Consider the following 20,261-nt stretch of genomic DNA (forward strand, 5'->3'; position numbering starts at 1 on the left):
GGGGGGGGCGGCAGGGGGGGGGATTAAGGGTAGATAAGGGGGGGGCGGCATTTTAAAATTCGCCCCAGGCGGCATTTTGTCTTGGGCCGGCCCTGGGGGGGGGTAGAAGAAAGAAGGGAACTTCAGGGTTCGGAAATTGATTGATAAGCTGGCTTTGCCACAGGCTGCCACCCATCCCAGCTTCAGTTATATAATTTTGAACTAAATATCTCGTTTAGGATCTTTTCCCTTTCATTTTCCGTAATTCTCTCCTCCTGGTTTAAAATCCCTTTCACGCCAAGTAGCGGCATTCTCTCTCCTTCCTCCCCTGGTTGTCCCCTGTGCGCTCTCCTCTTTATTTATCCCCCTCATCCGTCACTGTCACGGAACCTGCCACCTTCCAGGAAAAGGGAAGGAACCGCTGGCCTCGCAAAACTCCAGCTGACATTTGCTCTCTCCCAATAAAAAATATTTAGTCCATTAAGCATATATAGCTGTCATTCTCATGCGCGGACCCCGGACGGGGCTCCTGTTCTTTCTCCTGATGTTTATTGCAGACAAACAAGTGCAGTGTTTTCGACTTTAGCGTATTGATTAAACTTTTAAATGGCTGCCGTATAAGCCCGGGGACGGCGGAAAGATTAATTGGCGTCAATGTTCATCTGTAATTCATTAGCCATTTATTCTGCGCAACCACATGGGCTATCAGGGAAATGCAGGCCATTTTTCATCCGGTACAGGCTTGGGAACAGATCCTGGCGTTTCTGCTGCATGCTAATAAGTTTTAGCCGCACAAAAACTGGGTTTTTCTTCCTCCCCACCCCCACCTAGTGCTCAGAATAATAGGAGTGTGTGGGCTAAAGTAGGCAGAGGGGTTTGTATGACTTCGGAGCTTGGGTTGCCCAAGCATGATGGCCCATCAAGGCCCGAGACCTTGTAGAACCCTTCGATACCAAGGACTCCATTGCATGGCGGCTCGTATATATAACAGACGTTCCAGACAGATCACATGTAAAGCCATACAAAAGCCAGGATGCTTGGAGGGTCCAGCTGGACCACAGGTAGCCCCCCTAGAATCTATACATTGCATTTCTTAGCCGGTCAGGGTCTGCCATGCTGACATATTTTGAAGAACCTCATAGAAAATGTAGGTCTTCTCTGCATGGACCACCTACAGATGAACAGATGAAGCCTCTGTTCTGCTCCATGACAACTCATCCGGTGGGTTTTGGGACACAGTCTGCATGAGACCACCGGCTTAGCGGTCCAAGCATTTTCTTCCATGGTCAAGACTGGGGAAGCCTTCTTCATCGTCTCCTCCTTCTTCATGTCCTCTAAGTCGCGCCAGACGGGAGGAAGGTAAGGATCGCTTCTATGGACCCCTAACACCTTAAGGTTTCATGGAACCCACATTTCCTCCCCTTAAATGCTCTCCTGGGAAAAATGTGAGACAGGACAGTCGGATGTCCTTCCAAGGAGGAGAGCCAAAAAAAGACCCCCTACCCACCACAACTCTGAATGAAGGACCAAGCTCCACCAGGGCCTTTTCCGCGCGTCCTTTTGCGTCAACAAAAGAGGGCAAAAGGTACTTTGGTCACACCGGAGCGTGGAGTTAAAGGTCCACCAGACGTTCCGATTCCCGTGACCGCGGCTGATGTGACAGTTGGTGTCCTCCTCGACGCTAGCAGACCCCTTCCACGTGCTCGTGTCTGGCGCTATATGTTATAATACGCCTCCCGGAGGCGCCGCTGGATCTTATTATCCCCGCTACGAGCCTGCGGATCCATCCCGCCGCCGGACACCTGCGCTAATTGGGTAATTGGGTAATAATGATAATAAAAACGTTCCTCTCAATGCGCCTCGGAGTCTGTCTTCATATAATAGCCGCTCTAAAGGAGAACGGATTAAAATTAATGTGCTATTTGAATACACCGCTATTTGGGAAAGCTGTAAAAAGTGATCAAAAGGCCCGTATAAAGCTACGATATGTGATTTTTATTCTAACGCAGATTAAGCGCTGACCCGCGCTCGCTAAGCGGTGCTACCTGGGATACCGCTGGGGTAAATTCTTCCACAATAAGGTTTAGTTAGTAAAATAAGCAATATACGTATGAGTATACCATATGGGAGCAGCTTGTAAGACCCTAATCAGCCGTCGGTCTCGTCCTAGATTCAGGAGCCGTATGCCTATCCCATCCAATCCCCTCACTGTATTACCCTCTACCACCTCTGCTGGGAGGCTGTTCCACTTATCTACCACCCTCTCAGTGAATTAAACTGTGTAGCTGTTACCTGCAGGTTCCTGCAACCATCGGAAAACATCCCAGCTTTAGGCTAAACTTATCAAAATTATCTTATTTATTATCTTTAGGCAAATAATTTTGACCAAAAATTAAACAAATGCTAAAAATTCAATCAAAAAATCTTTTACATTTTTTTTTTTAAATAAAATCAAAAATCCTTGAAAGAAAATACACACATCTTAAAAAAAATGGCTAAAATTGTAATATATGCAAAAGGAAAATAGCAAAAATGTTAATTTATGTCATATAGCACATGGCGGCATGGAAGCAGACCGACGCGTTTCTCGGCCGAGGACCGGCAGGGCAGACCCTGTATTATGTATAGTTAAACCATTGAGATGACTTTCAAGAAACCTCCCAATATGAACTATACATTACACAGGGCTAGCATTTCATGCTTTTAAAGCATTTCATGCTTGTGAAACGCGTTGGGGGTCTGCCTGAGGGCTTGGCCTCCCCTCAAACTCACCAGTTCATCTGAGATTTTTAAATTTAAATTTAAATAGATTTTTAAGTATCTTCCTTTCAGAAAATACAGAAATATTGTGTTTGAAGAGCGAAATGTCATCGTTTATAGAAATATATTTATTGTGAAGCTAACGCGGGGTTAAAAACCCCAAAACGTGGCAGGAGAAGATCTGGGGCTTTTTTTCCCCTAAATATTCGACTCACGGGAAACACAAGAGTAACAGAGAAAATTGAATTTGAGAGGGTATAAATTTTGAATGAAGTAAGAGATCACGCTGAGAGCTAATCTAAGAGAGATTAAATTCATTTTTGATGACATTCATTCTGTTTAGATGGGGTGGAAAAAGAAAAAAAAACCCAGTCGCTCCATATAAAACCCCCCTGTTCGCCGGAGATAAGAGGGGAGTGATTTAAAGGACGGATCGGCAAACTGGGGAGTGAAACAATTTAATCTCCCTCTTAGATGCCCCCCCTGCGACCTCCCCTTAATGACTTAAAGTGAAAGCGACAGCTATTATTGGCTGTTAATTGGATTTGGGAGATTCGGGGCGAAGTTCGGATCATTTAGAAGGCTGTTGACATTGGGGAAAAAAATCCTTCAATCAGCTTTATTTGTCAATGTATTCTGACGCTGGTGGGGAAATGACAGGAAGTTACTCGGAGTCACTGCGGCCAGTGACATATTGACCTTCGACGTTGACCTCGGCCTAAGATATGGCAGCAACACAGAGTAAACGCAACACTGTCCTCCATAGTGTTCTTGGGCTGGTGGAGGGGGGATGAGTGATCTCCCTTTTAACTGGCTCATTGAGTAGTGTCGCTGTAGGCGATTGGCTCCCTGTTATACGGCAGAGGGACTGTCACCCCCCACCCATTGGCCCTAGGCCCGAATACGTATCTGAAGGGAGCATGGGGAAAGATGTCGTCTACACAAGGTTCTTCAGAAAGTCTAAGCACATTCTTAAGAAATGAACTGGGGGCCCAGGGGCCAAGTAAAGCTGAGTGCCCCCCCCCAGGCCCTGTCCTCACACCATGACTTCTACTGAGGAAGACCATCTCAGTCATACGTGAGTAAAAAGCCGTAACGATTACCATTTCTCGGCCCTTTAACGCTTATTGTTTCAGCTGTTGCTAAGATCAATACAGCCAACGGTGATATAAATATTATATAATCGGACAAAGGGGCTGGAAATCACAGCTTGGCCGGCTCCGTCGATAGCACTCAAGTCACATCCTCCGAGGTCTTTTGCTCTGGAACGTCAATAACGCCATGATAAGGATATTGTGTTTCAAGGAGGACGCTAAAAAAGTTTCCATCATATCAATAACATCTGTGACGCCTCCTCCGGCACGCACAATGCCATCTGCAGCCTCCTGCTTCAAAGGAATCGAAACCTTGAAGTCCGGCATAATGATCGTTAATAATGTATGCGGCAAGAACCCGTAATGACTTCTTTGAAGATGTGGGATATTTCGTGGACGGCTGGGCCGGCTCTAGCATAAAATCAGGTCTGGACGTGTGTAACCTTAAGAATTCTCCATCAACGTCTCGAATGTAGCCTATTATACGCAATAAAATAATTATTGGCCCCGTAACGGAAGATTGTATCTACTCGGATATCCGAGACTCGAAGAAATGACGTGAAATGAGACAAATCATGGCGTCCCGCCATAGACCGGGGGATGGTACATACATTAGTTATTGAATACGGTATACGGGTTAATTTGTCTGCCTGGAGATCGGTTAGTTGCGTGTGGAACACTTTTTGAAGACAAGGAGAGGTTGTGATATCCAATGGTTTGATTATTTGGCAGAATATCTTCTGGTTTTGATGTCCACCATTATGCTGGTGGACAACACAGAATAACATCCTGAAGGAACGACATGTGGTTGATGGATTAAGAGACTTTTTGCTGTGGGTTTGTTCTTACTACACAAAGTTGGACTGTTGAGCTGCCACCCATTTATCATGGCTAGATATGGAAGGTTGGCACTAAGCTAAATATCTATTTAATTGGATTGGGTGGCTTTCTCCTTCAGTTGACCAACACTGCGGTCAACTCTACTAAGTCACGTGGAGAAGACACTATATCCTGATGACTACTCCTGCACCTCTCCATTCCTCTTTCTTCGCTCTTCTCCTTTACTTACTTAGTAGCTCTCCGCACTTTTAGGGCTTCCGATAAGGTTCTCCACTTCCCTCGCAGCAATCTTCCCGAGCGCAGTCATTCCATTTATTCCTCTTTACTGTCATTCTTCTGGCAATGTTTTCCATGGAACGACCAACGTTATAACTTCTGGATACTTGGCAATTGGGTTTAATAGCCCGATTTTGGGGGAAACTGTACTTCGAAGATGAGAAATATGGACTTTAAACTGAAAAATGAAGAAATTTCAGGATAATATCGTCAAACCGACATTTCGTAAGTGTGACAGCATGGGGCAGCTGGACAGCTGGGGTATTTTACAAAGGGCTTTTTGGATATGTACCTGCTGGAAGCAAGTAAAGGAACGAGGAGTGCCAAGATAAAGTTCACAGTCACAGAGCTGCGAGTTTAAGGAAGTGAGCAGTAATATAGTTGGGGTTACTGGAAGCTATTAATCTCCCCTCTAATTATTCATAACGAGAGGACAGGTTATAATAACATTTGTCAAAGAACGTAAAAGATGAAGGAAGCTGAGTTATGGAGGATGAGGTCATGTTGATGGATACTGGATGCTATGTGCTATGTAATGATAAAACATGACTTATGGGCTTATAGTTATTTTTTCCAAGAAAAATTAGTCTTATTTTTTTTTCTTAAACTACGTGGCGTCCACCTCGTGGCACTCAGACCCATAATTCTAAACCATTGCCAGGTTGGGCGACAATACAAGTTATTAATACTTAACAGACGGGGGTTTGGTGAAACTGAACCGTAAAACGTAGAATTGGGGTAAAAAAATTATTTATTACAAGAAATTTGTGATTAGATTAGGGTAACCCAAAATACAGAGACATGTTTTATACCATTTGATTTCACTTAATTGCCAACATTCTGTCCTAGAACGTTGGAGAAGAACATGAATGCGGTGGAATTCCGGGTCATATTCTACCCACATTAACCTAACATGGTCAAACTGTATATTTGTAAAACATTATTCAGGTATTATTTTAGAGTAATATTCCATAAAATACGTTGTTTGGAGACAATTAGTCTTATATGTCCACCTCCGCAATACAGAGACACCCCTGCCAAGAACCAACTGAACCTGGGCCATCTAAAATGACCCCAAGAGCAATAGACACAAACATTTCCTAGAGGAGCGCAAAACCTATTGGAGAAATTGGCACAGCTTCCGAGACGAGGATCCTGACGGCAGATGCTAGACAAACATGTGTCTCCAATGAGCAAGAACCAACTCTGGTGGACCAAGTGGCCACCAGAGAAGACACACAGGAAATCGCAATTAAGAAATATAGAGGAATGAGCACCGGGTAACAAATGGTCCACAAAATTGATTTCCCAGTTGATTCCAGTATCCACCATGCTCCAGTAGACTACTACTGGACCAACTATCGAACGCTGGTACCGTAACACGCTCAACAGGTGCAAATTGCGGGTCATGGTCATGTTCTAACTAAGATGTGAATCTTCTTCAGTTTTGAGAAGACACGTAAAGTAGAACTCCGTTGGACAACAATAAACCAGAGTTAAAAGATACTGGTTCGTTGGCTACAATGTCAACCAGCATCCTCCTTGGAGGCGGATTGGTTAAGAGATTGCGAACAAGTTAGAAGATTCGCATCACTGCCAATGACATCATCGCTTTTGACACCACTTTCTTTGTAAATGTATTCAAACCATTATTCCTGACCCAAAACGCCCAATAGTATAACCCATTATATATGTTCCCATATAAATTCCAGCCTCCTTCCCTCGCCATACCTAAACTGCAACGTAATGATTCCTCTGTCAGAACATCTTAAACCATTGCCGCGGTCGTGACATTGTATCACAGCTGTGTATAGCAATCAATATACCGATACTAATTACCCGGGATAAAATAAATAAGCAGTCGGCCGACAAAGGCGATGTCCTTGTTAAAGCCAGGCTTTCGAATCCACCTAATGTGTTCTCTGCCCAACTAATGATGCTGCCTGTGTCCTACACAGTAATTCAAGTAGAGGAGTCCTGATAACCTCTGGTTGAGGTCAGTAATGGAGCTTCCAGGAGCCTCTTCTGGCTTCAGCTTGATTTATCTGCCTCCTGACAGATATAGATTTTTTTCCCAGGTCACTTTCCCATGGAAAAAAATACGCCTGCCAACCCACGGAAAGATCTCCAAGCGGTTACCCAAACCCCGTTGTTATTCCTTATTTCAAACATAAATTTTGTTTTGTTTACAGGAATCAAAGGCTCACAAATCTAAAACCTAAACCGAATCCCAAACTTGCCATTGCAAGCGACGATTAATGGCCGGACAGGCCGCGGAGCAGGTAAACTTCAGCTCGGCAGACACCAGGAGCGTGGTTTCACTCCGGGCTTCTGCCTGCCTCCAAAACTTGTCATAAAGTAAACCAAGATAAAGCAGATGCTCGACCTCCGAGACTCTGGAATTATGTGCTTGTTAGACTGTCCATGATTGGAAAAATATATGGACGCGACCTAAAAAGAAAGGTTCATCTGCGGACGTGTTATATTTTAGGTAATGAGGTTGAGCCACCTTTGGGGTGAAAGAAGACTTGGTGGGAAGAGCACCTGGTGGGACAGTGAGAAGTTCTGGTTGGGTTCTGGATGATATACTAAGGGGAGGTAGAGGAGATAGGTACTTGGGTCAAGAATCAAAAAGCAGAGATGTGGTCTACTGGTACGCGAATGGGACCTCCAGGAACCTTCTGGGTTTCGCCTGGAGGCTCCTAGTGAAGCGTCGGTTCTCTGGCTCTCCGGGTCACGAGAGCTCAATCTCTGGGTCCCTGTCCTATTCCTCCCTCTCACCCCCATACAAATGTAAGTTGTTTAGAGCCAGCCCTGCCCACATATACGGCTAGCCGCACCCCCTCATGATGCTCGGTACGAGGGGGGAACAATCACCTATGGTGTCCCTTGGCCAGTCCCTCTCCCATGATGTCCCTCTTCTCTAGGAGCTCAGAATGTATTAAGCAGAGGTGACCGGTGATTAGCACCAATGTATAGATACACATACATCATTTATTTTTTCCTCCTCGTCTGTGCGTGCGCTTTCTGCCGCGGCACGGTGACTCGCAGAATAATAATGGATATATATCGCTGCCCAGAAAAGTCACTTCCTCTAAATCTTACCCCCGCTGGAGCCTTAGAGACTCAATTACTTTATTGACATGCAATCTTCATAAGGCGAGATATATTGCGCGTGCAGAGTCACTTGCTTATGAAGACGTATTATCATCTGATATGCATGAGGGCTGCAGCTTCTCGGCTTGACACCGCTAATTATAATGGTACGTGATTAATGGGTCAGCGCGCATTATGGCACCGACGGCGTTAGAGGTGAGGTAAGCTCCTGAGATAAGAGAGGCATGCGCAGAGCGACAGCCGGCAGGCGCGCCCTGCATATCATGGCCACTGTATGGGTGACTGCTGGATAAGGAATAATTACGGGAACTGGAAAAAAAAAAATTAACATAGGAGAAATGAGCCAAATATATACTTAACCACCAACATATATATATAGAGAGAGAGAGAGGGGAGGGGGAGAGAGGGGGAGTGAGAGAGGTGAGAGGGGGGAGATGGGGGGAAGGGGGGAATAGAGAGGCAGGGAGAGGGACGGGGGGGAGAGGGGGAGATAGGGAAAGGGAGGGAGGAAGAGATAGGGAAAGAGAAGGAGGGAGAGAGAGAGATTGAGGAGGAGAGAAGGGGAGAGAGACAGAGAGACTTGTAGTGTATATGTCCTTAGTGGATTATTTATCTTTACAGCTCTTCCGTTAAATAGACATTTTCGATATGGAACATTCTGGAAGAGATTTATATAGAAACACCGATATTGGAGGCAGATTTTCTTGCTGTAAAATCCTTAAAAACTATTGTTGCCCTTAAACCCCTTTATTGGGGGGGGGACTTTGATGGAGCACAAACAAAAAGGGCTGATTTAATGTCCTCCCCTTTTGTCTTTTGTAACTTCTCTAAAACCAAAATGGCAGCTTTTGAGAAAACGTTTTGGTGAGATTTTTTGTTTTTTTTAAATAATTCAGGTAGATGGAGAAGTTGCCCCTGGTCTGGAGCTTGTACCCTGGGGGGGGCGAAGTTAACCCAAACAAGGAAAAAGATGAGTTCACATCGAAAAAAGGAGCTAAGCAAATTCTATTTAAAAAATTCATTTTCTTAAATTAAAAAATGTTGTTTGGATGAAGCTTCTCCTCAGGCCGGGGGTCTCCACCACAGCCTCGGACCCCCTCCTCTGCTCGTACATTCTCCCATCTCAGCATCTTTTTTTTTTTTCGCTCTCCAGCAAATTTGCTAAATGAGGAACACATGAAAATGCAAAATGAATCTTCCAGCTCATCCTCCATGTGGAGGTCGGATAATTCATCGAGCCTCGCCATTAATCAACCCAATTTTTATGAGCCAGATAAAAGGGAAAATTAGAAGACATGCCCCCCCCCCCCATGCCCCCTGGACGGGACCCGTCACCTACTCTGGTTCCAGTTAAGAAGAAGGCTTCCAAACTCACGGGGGTGGGAAGGAGTGGCCGGGCAGGGTTGAATGTACTTGGGGCAAGGGGGGGGGGCAACATTCTGATGGATATGGGGGGGGCAAGTCAACCCTTCAAGTCATCGAGATGTGACACCACCTGTCACAACTCATCAGAGAGCGGGGCTCTTGAGCGAATGGACTTGTCTTCTCGGATAATAGCGTCGCCGCGCGTGCTTCTGCGGCCTCGTTACCGAGGGGGCAACAAGCCTCTGAGCGCCGGCGCTATCTACACCGTACCCTTGGGGTGGGCAGAAACAAAAACCTAGAAATGATAGCCGGTGATTGACGAGACCCCCTACTAATCCCGTCACAAGCATGGCGCTTGACTACGACGATAAACGTAACCCAAAAAATTTCCAAAAATTTACATTTTTATGGGTTTTTGGCTTCATTTAAAAAAACAACACATTTTAGTTTCTGGCAGGAACAGCGTCTTTTTAACTCTGTAATCGCGAGAGGCACAATGTGTAGCTCTCTGGCAGGAAAAGCAGATCCCCATCTGGATGACCCTCCCTGACTGCGCATGATGAATGTACTGAGGTTGACATTGCACAGGAAGCCCCGCTGCCTTGGCCTGCGAGCTCATCTCCCCCTCCACCCTCCCCAGAACGCGTTGGTTACATTACAATGGCTCTCAGATGTGAGAGAGAGAGCAGTAAATTAGTCAAAAGTGGACAGCCAGCTTGAGCAGATCCTCCGGCTAATAAAGACGCGCATGTTTGCCATGCTTCATACCTGTAGCCATGCAGGAATTTCCCTTGATAAAGCGACCCAGATGGCCAGAAGTGGAGCATAGAGAGCCCCTGACATATCTCGCGTAATACTGCATACCTACGCGTTGTACATGGAGACGTCGGGGGCCATCATGGTTAATCCTTACCAGGGTATGATGTCCCACCAGATAAAGCCTCCCTCCATTCCACACAAAAAAGAAAAACATGGTGGACGGTCCTTTTTTGACCAAGGTCCAAACCTCCAGGGACTCTCAGGAAGAGCTGGTGGGAAAGGCGTCCCTCAAGCTGGGAGGCCAATACATGGTTTCCTTGAGCGATGGAGAACCTGGTGGCCAATCACGAAACACAGAGAAAAAGGTTTTTCCACCCACATATGAACAACATTTTTAGACATGGTTCCCCAACAGCTCTGTCAATACGATGATAAGAGAAGGCGCGGAACGCGTTGGCTTCTGCAGAAGATGTCTCCTCCTGCAAAGTATAATGAGATACCTACAGAAAGAAGAGGCTGGCATTGTCTGGCCACGAAAAGGAGATATGGCGGACAATAACCATGCTAATAATGATATATAACAGCACTCCCCTCCATTGCAAGTACACTAAAAGGGAGGTCGGCAGCCTCCCAGCAGAGGTGGTAGAGGGTAATACAGTGAGGGGATTAAACATGCATGGGATAGACATCCGGCTCCTGAATCTAAGACGAGACCAACGACTGATTAAGGTTTGAGTCTTTACAGCAGGAGAAACGGGTAGACTAGACGGGGCTGGCGGGGGCATCAGTTGATGCACCGGAGGCCAGGTCCTCGACTGTAATGATCGCGAATATACATTTTATGCATCGAAAACCCACCGAAGCCTGCGCTGCGCCCCCGACCGGCTCGTCCCCTTAAGAAAAAAAGATATTCAGTGATATTTGACATTCTGAAGTCAGACGGTGCAACGCGTCGCCAGCCTCTGGAAACAAACGGTGTCCACGGGGACGACGATGAAATGTCAAGCTCGTTCTGTTCCCGTCGGCCACGTAAAGGCCCCCCGGGTGGCCACACACCCGCTTCTTTGATCCTGATTTCATTTTTTTTTAACTCTTGGATTATCGTTATTGCGAGCTAACGTATGGTTTTGGGTGTCACTCCGAGCGGCGCATGCTTAGGCTTCCAGCACAATGAAGTCCGATCCACGTTTTCTCTTTAAACGAACCAGGTGGTCCTTCCTGGTTTCATCTTTCTAAAAAGATCCACCAGGTTCTGGGCAACAAAGGAGTTAATGACCAGGTAGCCATCCTAGCCACGGGGCTACATTCACCACCCAGACACCAAAAGTTGTACGCATACAATTTGTCAACATTTTTTTTTTTTTTTTTTTATAAAAACCCTAAAATAAGAAAAGAACGGACATTTCTTACCTCTGTGGTTAGTTGGGTCTCGAGACACGGGCGGCAGGGGCGAGTACGGCAACACTGGAGAGTTGGAGTCTGAGGTGCTGGGAACCTGGGGAGAGAGAAACGGGGAGGAATTGGGGTTACACAACGCGGTATTTCCAATGAATGTTAGAAATCAGAACACAGAACGTCAGAATGTCTTCACTGTATCTATCAAGTGTCCCTATTTCATTTGTCCAGTCCCTCCTCCAGTCCCCGGTGCCCCTCTTTCCTCCCCTGATGCCCCTCTTTACTCCCCTGATGCCTCTATTTTCCATGACCTCTGGGTATGCTGGGTATAAGGGTTCTACTCGGTTCCTTACGAGACAATATATAGAACTTTCCGAGCACAGGTGTGGATGATATTACCATAGCAACATCACTGATGTCTCGGCCCTCTAGGAAAACGCTAAGAAAGTGTCAATCAATCTCAGAAGGATCTCAAGGAACTGGCAGCACAAAGTTCTCTGGGTCAAGGGTCGGGTTAAGGTCGGGGCTGAGTTGTTGGATGACATTTGGGATGTCACGCTTGGAATGTCAAAGGAGAGAAGCCATGGCTCTCCGTGGGGTTCCTTTCTGTCCTTTTGGTCAAAGAGGAAGGAGGACACCTCAACCTTCCAGATCAATAAGGAGGAATTTCAAAACAATATGGAGGGCGGGGGAGCGTTAGGGGTCCATATAACATGGAGGAACCTTGGTGGAAGAACCAAGAGGCGCTCACCAGAGAAGGACAGATCCCATCGGTGGTCAAGTAACATGGTGAAAAACGGCAACCAAGGGAAATGATAGTAGTGAATGCAAGGAGCAGTCTTCCAGCAGAAGCTCAAACTGGCTGATCAGAGGACACTTGTGGCAATGAAATTAGGGAACTGTTTGTGGCCCTGGAGGACTGGAGTTGAGCAGCACTGGGCCTGACCAACAAATTATCTTAAGCAACATTTCCACCGCTGACATCAAATCGGCCTCCACCAATGACATAGCTGGGACATTTTAGGCAAGCCCCCTCCATTTTCCATAATGCCGCTGGCCCAAGCAGGAAGTTGTAAGTCACTTCCTGTTCTCTCCCCGCGTTGTTTTAGCAGACGGCGTGTGAGCCTCTAGCGCTAGAGATTGTTTCCGGATGCGCAGGACCCTCCGTAACGCTATTATCACAGATATCTCAGGGTGATGGGGCGATTTATACCCCACGACGGGGCAGCAAGATGGCGGCTCCTGCGTACAGCACATCGGGGGGTAACAGAGGGGGTTTGATATTTATACCCCGCGAGGAATTTTTATCTACATAAATAATGAATATATATATATATATAAAAACATATATATATATATATATATCTATAACCCGGGCCGTGTCTGGCTTCTACCACTTCCGCTGGGAGGCAGTTCCACTTATCCACCACCCTCTTGTCTCCAACAAGTACACGTAGGAAAAGAATCAATCAAATACCAACGCGAGCCGATTTTTATCCACGTTTCAGCCATTAATCATAAATGGGGGAAAAATTCACCGTCTAAATTGCACTTAAAAGGAATAAAGTCATTTTATGTCAGCCGTGATTTATCAAAATGATCTCATTTTTTAGGAATAGAGCCCCGGTGCGTCTTGATTAATAACGTCGGACGGGATGATAAATGGGGCTCTGTAATGGGAAGACAGGAACGCTGCCTCGAGGATTGGAGGCCGCTAAAAAATAATAATAAAAAAAAGAAAAAATAATAAAAAATAAAAAAAAATAAAAGCCGAAATAAAAATGACCAATTACTGGCAGGTTACCGCACGTCCCGAAACCGTAGGATTTCTTATCGGAATTCTTTAATATAAACAGTCGTCTTCCCTCTAACGCGTTCATCAGCCCCTCCTTACTATACCCTCATTTTATGCTAATCAGCCTCCTGCAATGCATGATGGGAACGAGGAACCTAGAAACAGCCCCTCTAGAAACTCCTTAGTCTCGTCATAGATTCAGGAGCCCCATGCCTATCTCATGCATGTTTAATCCCCTCACTGTATTACCCTCTACCACTTCTGCTGGGAGGACGTTCCACCTATCCACTACCTCCCTTCACCTACTGCATAAACCTTTATATCCGTCTCCATTCACATAAATATGCCGGCCCACAGGGGGATCAGTAATTTGAAATCAGTTTAATTTTAAACGAACGCTCATTTCCCCTGGAAACACTTTTATCCCCGTCTGGATTTAATACCTTTAACGTTTGGCTAAATCGACACCCCCCCCTCGCCCTCGCTAATTTTCTTTCAGCTGACAGATCACAGGTCCTTTAAACTCTCCATTCTCACCCCCCCTCCCCTTTTTTTCCACCCCAATTAATTTTACTAAGTTGCCACATTATTAAGATTACCACCCACCGAGGGGGGACGCCCTGCTGGGTATAAGAAGACCTCTTGTTGAGCATCAAAGGCTTCCCCTGATCCAGGTCTCTGTGACCAACAAACCTTGACTCCTTTCCACCCCTACTGATCAAACATTTTATTTGTTACTGTTGGGGGGGTCCATTCACCTCCTTCCTCTTGGAGATTTGGTCTAAAGTGCCCACCAATGGCCTCTTTCTCTCCTTAAACCCGCCAAGTCCTCTTGGAGGCCAGAAGAAGACAACGAGGAGACCATCGGAAGACTTTAGACAAACAACGAGCGGAATGTTTACATTCAAAAAAAGAATGTTTGTAAACAATAAAGAAGAATCCTCGGCTGATCTATATATATTTTTTAAGATGTTCCCTTCCTTCTCAGACCCTTCCATATCTCCTCTCCCACCCCACCGCCTCCTCCTCCTCCTCCTCCTCCTCCTCCTCCTCCTCTTCCTCCCTCCGCTGAAGTTTAAACAGCCTAGAGCTGCTCTGATTTAAGAACAGGATGAAATGACTTTTCAGGATCAAAGGCCTTTAAAGTCTTTACACACACATAATCACAAGGGTTCTGAGAAGTTGAGATTGATTTGTTTCAGTGTAGCACAGAGAGCATGTAATAACAACAGCGCTTTTGTTTCCTTAAGACTCAAAGAAAAGGGGGTTAGAGATTTCAATGGACGGGGTGTGTTGGGGAGAGAGAGGCGGGGAGGGGGGGTCATAGTTAAGGCTCAGGATGCGAGGAGGGAACCTATGGTGGGTTCCATCAGATTAATACGCCAAGCGTCCGTCGGAAGGACCGGATTAAGCGCCGGTACCAGCTGCAGCTCGATCCCAGAAAAAAAAAATGAATCAATAAAAAAAATTCCCCCCCAAAAAATTGAAAATTGTATTTAATTTCAGAAAGATAAAAAAAATAATTCTAAAATTGTTTCTCATTTCCAAAAAAGATAAATAAATAAGAATGTTTTTTAAAAAAAAATAAAAAAATTCAGAAATAGTTTTTCATTTCGGAAAGATAAAAAAAAAAAAAAAATTCTTTCTAATTTACAAAAAGATAAATGAATAAATGTAAAAAAAAAAAATCAGAAATTGTATTTAATTTAATTTAAAAACTGTTGGAAAGGCTAACAAAAAAAAATACATTAAAAAAATGCAGAAAAAAATATAAAATATTGTTTCTAATTTCAGGAGGATAAATAAAAAAAACTATTTGAATAATTCAAAAATGTTTCAAATGATTAGAGAGTTTCAAAGGCTGATTCTCTTGTTATATGCGTCTGTCGAGGTCGGGAGAACGATATTAAAAAATGTGGTGCTTAGAAATAAATCTCGAGTAATCTAGAAGTAAATAAATCCTCTCCAAACTCCTGCCTCCTGTCCTGAAACGGAATTTTGAAACTTTAATTTAGCTCCTTTTTTTCATTGATGTGGATTATTACCTCGTGAAGGGATGACGGATCACGGGCTGTAACCGCAGTAACCCCTAACGCTGCTCTCTCTATGCCTTCGCTAAAAACTCTCAAATTCCCCAAAAATTGTTTAAAATTCCCCCCAAAATTGTTTTAAAACAATTTTTTTACCGTAAATCCTAATAAAAAGAGCAACATTTTTTTCGTGGGACAGGTGGCCCCCGTCTACGGCAAGGTAGATAACGTCGTAGGGTTGGTGAGGCAGACGCGGCCTGTCGGCAGAAGGGGGTGCTAGCACGTCAACCATTTCGCATGCAGAAAGCAGAGCCCTTTCAGATTAAAGCAGGCATTTACGGCGCTTGGCAGGGTCCCAGCGTGCTGAATGCTGGAATCAAGGTTGTCACCACAAGCTGAAGGTTATTAATAGTGCTTCCAATCACAGGCCTGTGAAACGCGCTGGTTAAAAGCAAAAGAAAGAAGAATGGGTTTATTTGCTCTCGGGGAGAAGAGAGATCTCCAGGCCAGAGCTGTCAGGCTAACAGACATTCTTACATGCTGCGGTTGCCCGACGTTTGGCATCTGACTGACGGGACACACATCTTGGGGCCTCCTTTCGTCCCGTATCTCAATGTCTACTACTTGACTACCAAAAATACTTTCTTTAAACCATGAGACATTAAGAGAGTTTTTCCTCCCCACGTACACATGTAAACAGTAACGCTCTCCTGGGTTAAAGGAAGAGGAGCTGATAAAAAAAAAATTCATTACTCCGCAAGAGACGATAATAACATATTTCACCGGGATCCGCGATGGCCTTCTTAGCCGAAAAAGTTGTATTAAACATCAACATAAATTCTGTAAGGAAGGAAAGAACCCCCCCCCCCCCGCTGTCTCTTGACAAAATCAAGGTCTTTAATAGCACGGCGTGTGATATTGTCCTGAGCTCAGCCGGATCCTGTCTCGTAGAGGCTTCCAACAACACGATTTCATTACAAGTTCTCCCAAAAAAAAGAGAGGAGGGGGGTTAGACTGCTATATTATTATCTGGAGATACATCTGGACGTGAAGACAACGTGTTAAAACAAGACAGATCGGTAATACGAAGAGGTCACGTCGGGGCGAGGAGGCCGCATTTTCAAGGAGGGGAATGCAGAGGCCTGTAATGTGGAGGATTTTCAACGAATGGGTTGACATAAAGAGAAGACCACGAGAAGAAACGGGGGACTTGGCCATCTTGAAGGTCAATGGCCAAGAGGTCCCGCCAACAAGTCAAACCTGTCTAGTAACACGGCCCATAAGCGCTGTCTGATGCTGATATTAGGTTAAAATAATGACCCATTGGCCCAATGGTCGCCAAGAGGTCGGCCGCTGCCTAATCCAGAGCATCCCATCGCACTTGGTTTTCGAGTGACAAATATTTGGTAACACGAGTGGAAGACAACAGCCCTTAATGGGACGGATAATAGGACTGATAACAGACTCTTATTTAATAAACGATAGAAGCTGAGTGAGAAAGTGCGGGTGAGCCGGAGGTCAGAGAGGGGAAAAGACGCCGATGGTCCGTGTTTTGGACACTTCTAGACAGGAGCTATCTGCTCGTTGAGACTGAACCCTCTTAAGAAAGTATGCGGGCCTCAAAAACTCTTTTCTGCGCCTCGGAGTGCCCGAGACTTTCTGATGCCCTCAAAGAGAAGGATAATTCAGTAACATTCCGGAACGGCGACTTCATACGTGAATAAATGGAGAAGACCCTCGAAGGCCAAGCAAGGTTCTTCACCTTCAAACATCTCTGACCATAGATATAAGGGGGGGGGGGGGCTTCATCTTACTGTCAATTATATTGGTTTTTGTAAATTTTTATGGAATGAAAGTCCAATCTGTGGTCAAGCTTGCACCCCAAACCAGATGCCCCATGCCACCATGCACTTGTTACTAGGTAGCCTTTCCAGCACTTAACGTTAACCGCCGTCAGAAGACGCGTTCTCCACCGAGGACGTCAGCGTTCAAGGCTACGCATGTTGCACGGGGATCCTCGTGTGTGCTTTTTGTACGACAAGCAGTGGTTACATGCGAACAGGAGGTTAATGAGTCGTACCAGCAAGCTCCCTACTTAATGCAGCTCATGCAGATGAATTTTAAGAAGCCCAATGTGTGCCACTAACTCCGTGTTTTTACTTATTTATAGCCGGGTAAGTAAACATTGGGTTGGAAAGGGCCGTGAAGCACGTCCCTACCCGCGGGGTTATAATATGCTCTCTCTCCACGCATGAGAGAGCAGGAAACGCTCACATACATACGTACAAACAAGCCATTAGCCATGATGTATAAACTCCACGTTGGCCCACGCGGCACGTGCGCGCGTTAGGAGCCAGGAGTCCTGGAAGCCGGCGGGAGACGAGAAGTGAGACTTCCTTAGACATTTATAGAAAGACCCCAGTAACGTCTGACTCCGCGAACACACCAAATGTTAACCATTTAATCGCCAATCACAGCGATCCTATTGGGGCGACTCTCTAGTGAAGGCAGCCAAGTAGTCCTAATCATGGTCCTTACGGGAAAACGCGACTGGTCAGGAGGTGATGATATTCTGAATGGAGTCACCTGTATTCAAGCAGGGATTCCAGCTGTGATAAAGCAGGGAGAAAAGTACCAATCGCCCCATTCACCACAACACTGGGGTAAAAACTGCCCATTCAACCCAAGACCCTGGGACTGGGGTAAAAACCCTGACATACAGGGGACAATCCTATCACTTAGGAGATCCGACATTGCTGGGAAGGGGCAGAATTGTTGTTACCACGGATAAGGAAGGTTGTTAATCAGCTCTGCTGTATTAATAGTGGTGACAAAAAACCTGAGCAGTAAAATAAACACAATCTGTAACCCGCAGTCATCTTTGCATTGTGTGTCTGCCCGGCCTGGGCTTATAATGTATTGTGCATTGTCCTCCCTGTTTATTCGCTGCCGCATAAATTATACTTTATGAGTTGGCTGTGTAAAAATAAAATGGTTTACGATATTGGTCTCTGTTCTCCTCCGTGGGGTCACCACGTCCCCAGGACAATCCTCTACCTCAACTCCTTGGGTTGGATTATGCAGACCGTCTGTTCGACAACCGTTGGGTCAATCGCGTGGTGAATATGTTTCGGAAATTCAAAGAATAAATGGTTAAAAACTCAAAATCGGTGAAAGGTTTCCCAAAATATAAGAAGGAGCAGATAACTTTTAGGATAGGACTGCCTTTAGTTATGAGGAACGCTACAATTTTTGTAGAAGGCATCTTTCAAGAAGGCATCTGGGCTAAGATCATGTCTGGGATGGAATATGAAGATAATTTGGGGGCAAACCCCACCTATCTTCATACAACAGATGCTAAATCTCATTTCAGCTGCCCCAGAAAACGTCATGAGAAGTTGTGTCCATACTGGGAGTAGGAAGGCGCCCGATGTGGGTCAAAGTTGTGAAGCTCCTAATAGAGAGGTCTGAAACTAGAGTTTGCCCAGATGCAACATCTCGTTTTAACCGCCCTGGAAAAGTAATGAGAAGTTGCGTCCATACTGGGAGTAGGAAGATGCCCCTTGAGGGTCAAATCTTTGAAGGCCCTATAGAGAGATGACCTAAAAATAGAGTTTGCCCATAACTGGACATCCAGATGTAGGGTAGATCCAACGAGAAATTTCCAGGGGATGGTTGACTCTTCTTATTGGACCATTCCTTCCATCGTTATGGTGACAACACCAATTTTGCACCATAACCCCCAATATTTTTTAGTTGGCTTCCCCTGGCTTGAATACCCATAACGTCTCTCTAGGAGGTTGCCGGCCAACAGGACAAAAAAACGATCGAGTTTGAAATCTCGTCTTTTGGTCTAGGCTATGAATAATATCCAGAGATGCACAGCAACTGTCTCTCTCTCTATATATATATATATATTTACTAATAAGCGCTCTCCACTGCAGGTCTCGAGGAAAAGCTATAATCACAGCGGCCCTCCTTCCGCAGAGAACTTTTGAAGGTGAAGCCTTTTAGCGACGAGGGAGGCGAGAGACATAAAAACGGAGAAGAAATCCCGGATAAAAATGAAATAGAAAGTAGCTGTCTCGCTGTGTAATTGTGCTCTTCTCCCGAGCTCGCTTTCCGATATATAAATGTGATTTAACGTCCGCTCGCCACTACAAATCAGGCTCCGAGAAACACTTGTGCTCCAAAATAGTTTAATCTCATCAAGGCCCTGGTTTCACAGCACGCCATAACTCACCACGCTTTTGTTATCACAGACCTCCACGGGTGATGTTCAGGCAGGCAATGGATTGTAAGTTTATTTAATCCAGCCTCCCCCCCCAAAAAAAATACAAAAAAAAATACAAAAAAATTACAAAAAAATAAATATATATATATATAAAATAAAAAAAAATGCCTGAAAAATAAAAAAAAAATCGCCCAGTGCATCTGCTACATTGACCTCCCCTCCCCCGCCCCATCGGTGATGCTTTTTTCATTTCCTGCCCTCTGCCGTCCGGTTTACCCCACAAATTACGAGCCCATAAATTTCTTGTCGACGGGGAAACCGCCAATTAATTTGGGTTAAAAATTAACCAGCGATCAAGAACCGGGGGCCGAGAGCAAACGAGGCTTCTTTCCAGTGAGTGAGTATAAACGGCGGCCGGGTTTAATGAATAATTTTTGACTTTGCTTTAAACTTCTCAAGCGGTTAATATCGGAAAGTGTCCAAGTCGAGGGGATACGGGCCGATGACAGATTTATAAGACCTGAATTTTTTTTTGATTATTTTTTTTTTCTTTATGCCGCGAAAGCATCTGGAGGCCGGAATAGTAACGTCATTAAATCGCGGACCCCCTCTGTGGC

General features: G+C 45.2%; 1 protein-coding gene across 1 annotated transcript in view; it reads right to left on the reverse strand.

The window, feature by feature from the left end:
- The window catches only part of LOC149278206 (leucine-rich melanocyte differentiation-associated protein-like), a 184,142-nt gene that overhangs the window by 12,855 nt on the left and 151,026 nt on the right, over window positions 1-20,261 (reverse strand). The window contains exon 6 of the mRNA XM_089502247.1: window positions 11,601-11,661. Coding sequence (XP_089358373.1) covers window positions 11,601-11,661 — 61 coding nt within the window. The remainder of the gene's footprint in view (window positions 1-11,600; window positions 11,662-20,261) is intronic.

This window comes from Sceloporus occidentalis, unplaced genomic scaffold (assembly GCF_023333645.1).
Source record: "Sceloporus occidentalis isolate IW3139 unplaced genomic scaffold, rSceOcc1.0.p SCAF_198, whole genome shotgun sequence".
Classification (NCBI taxonomy): Eukaryota; Metazoa; Chordata; class Lepidosauria; order Squamata; family Phrynosomatidae; genus Sceloporus; species Sceloporus occidentalis.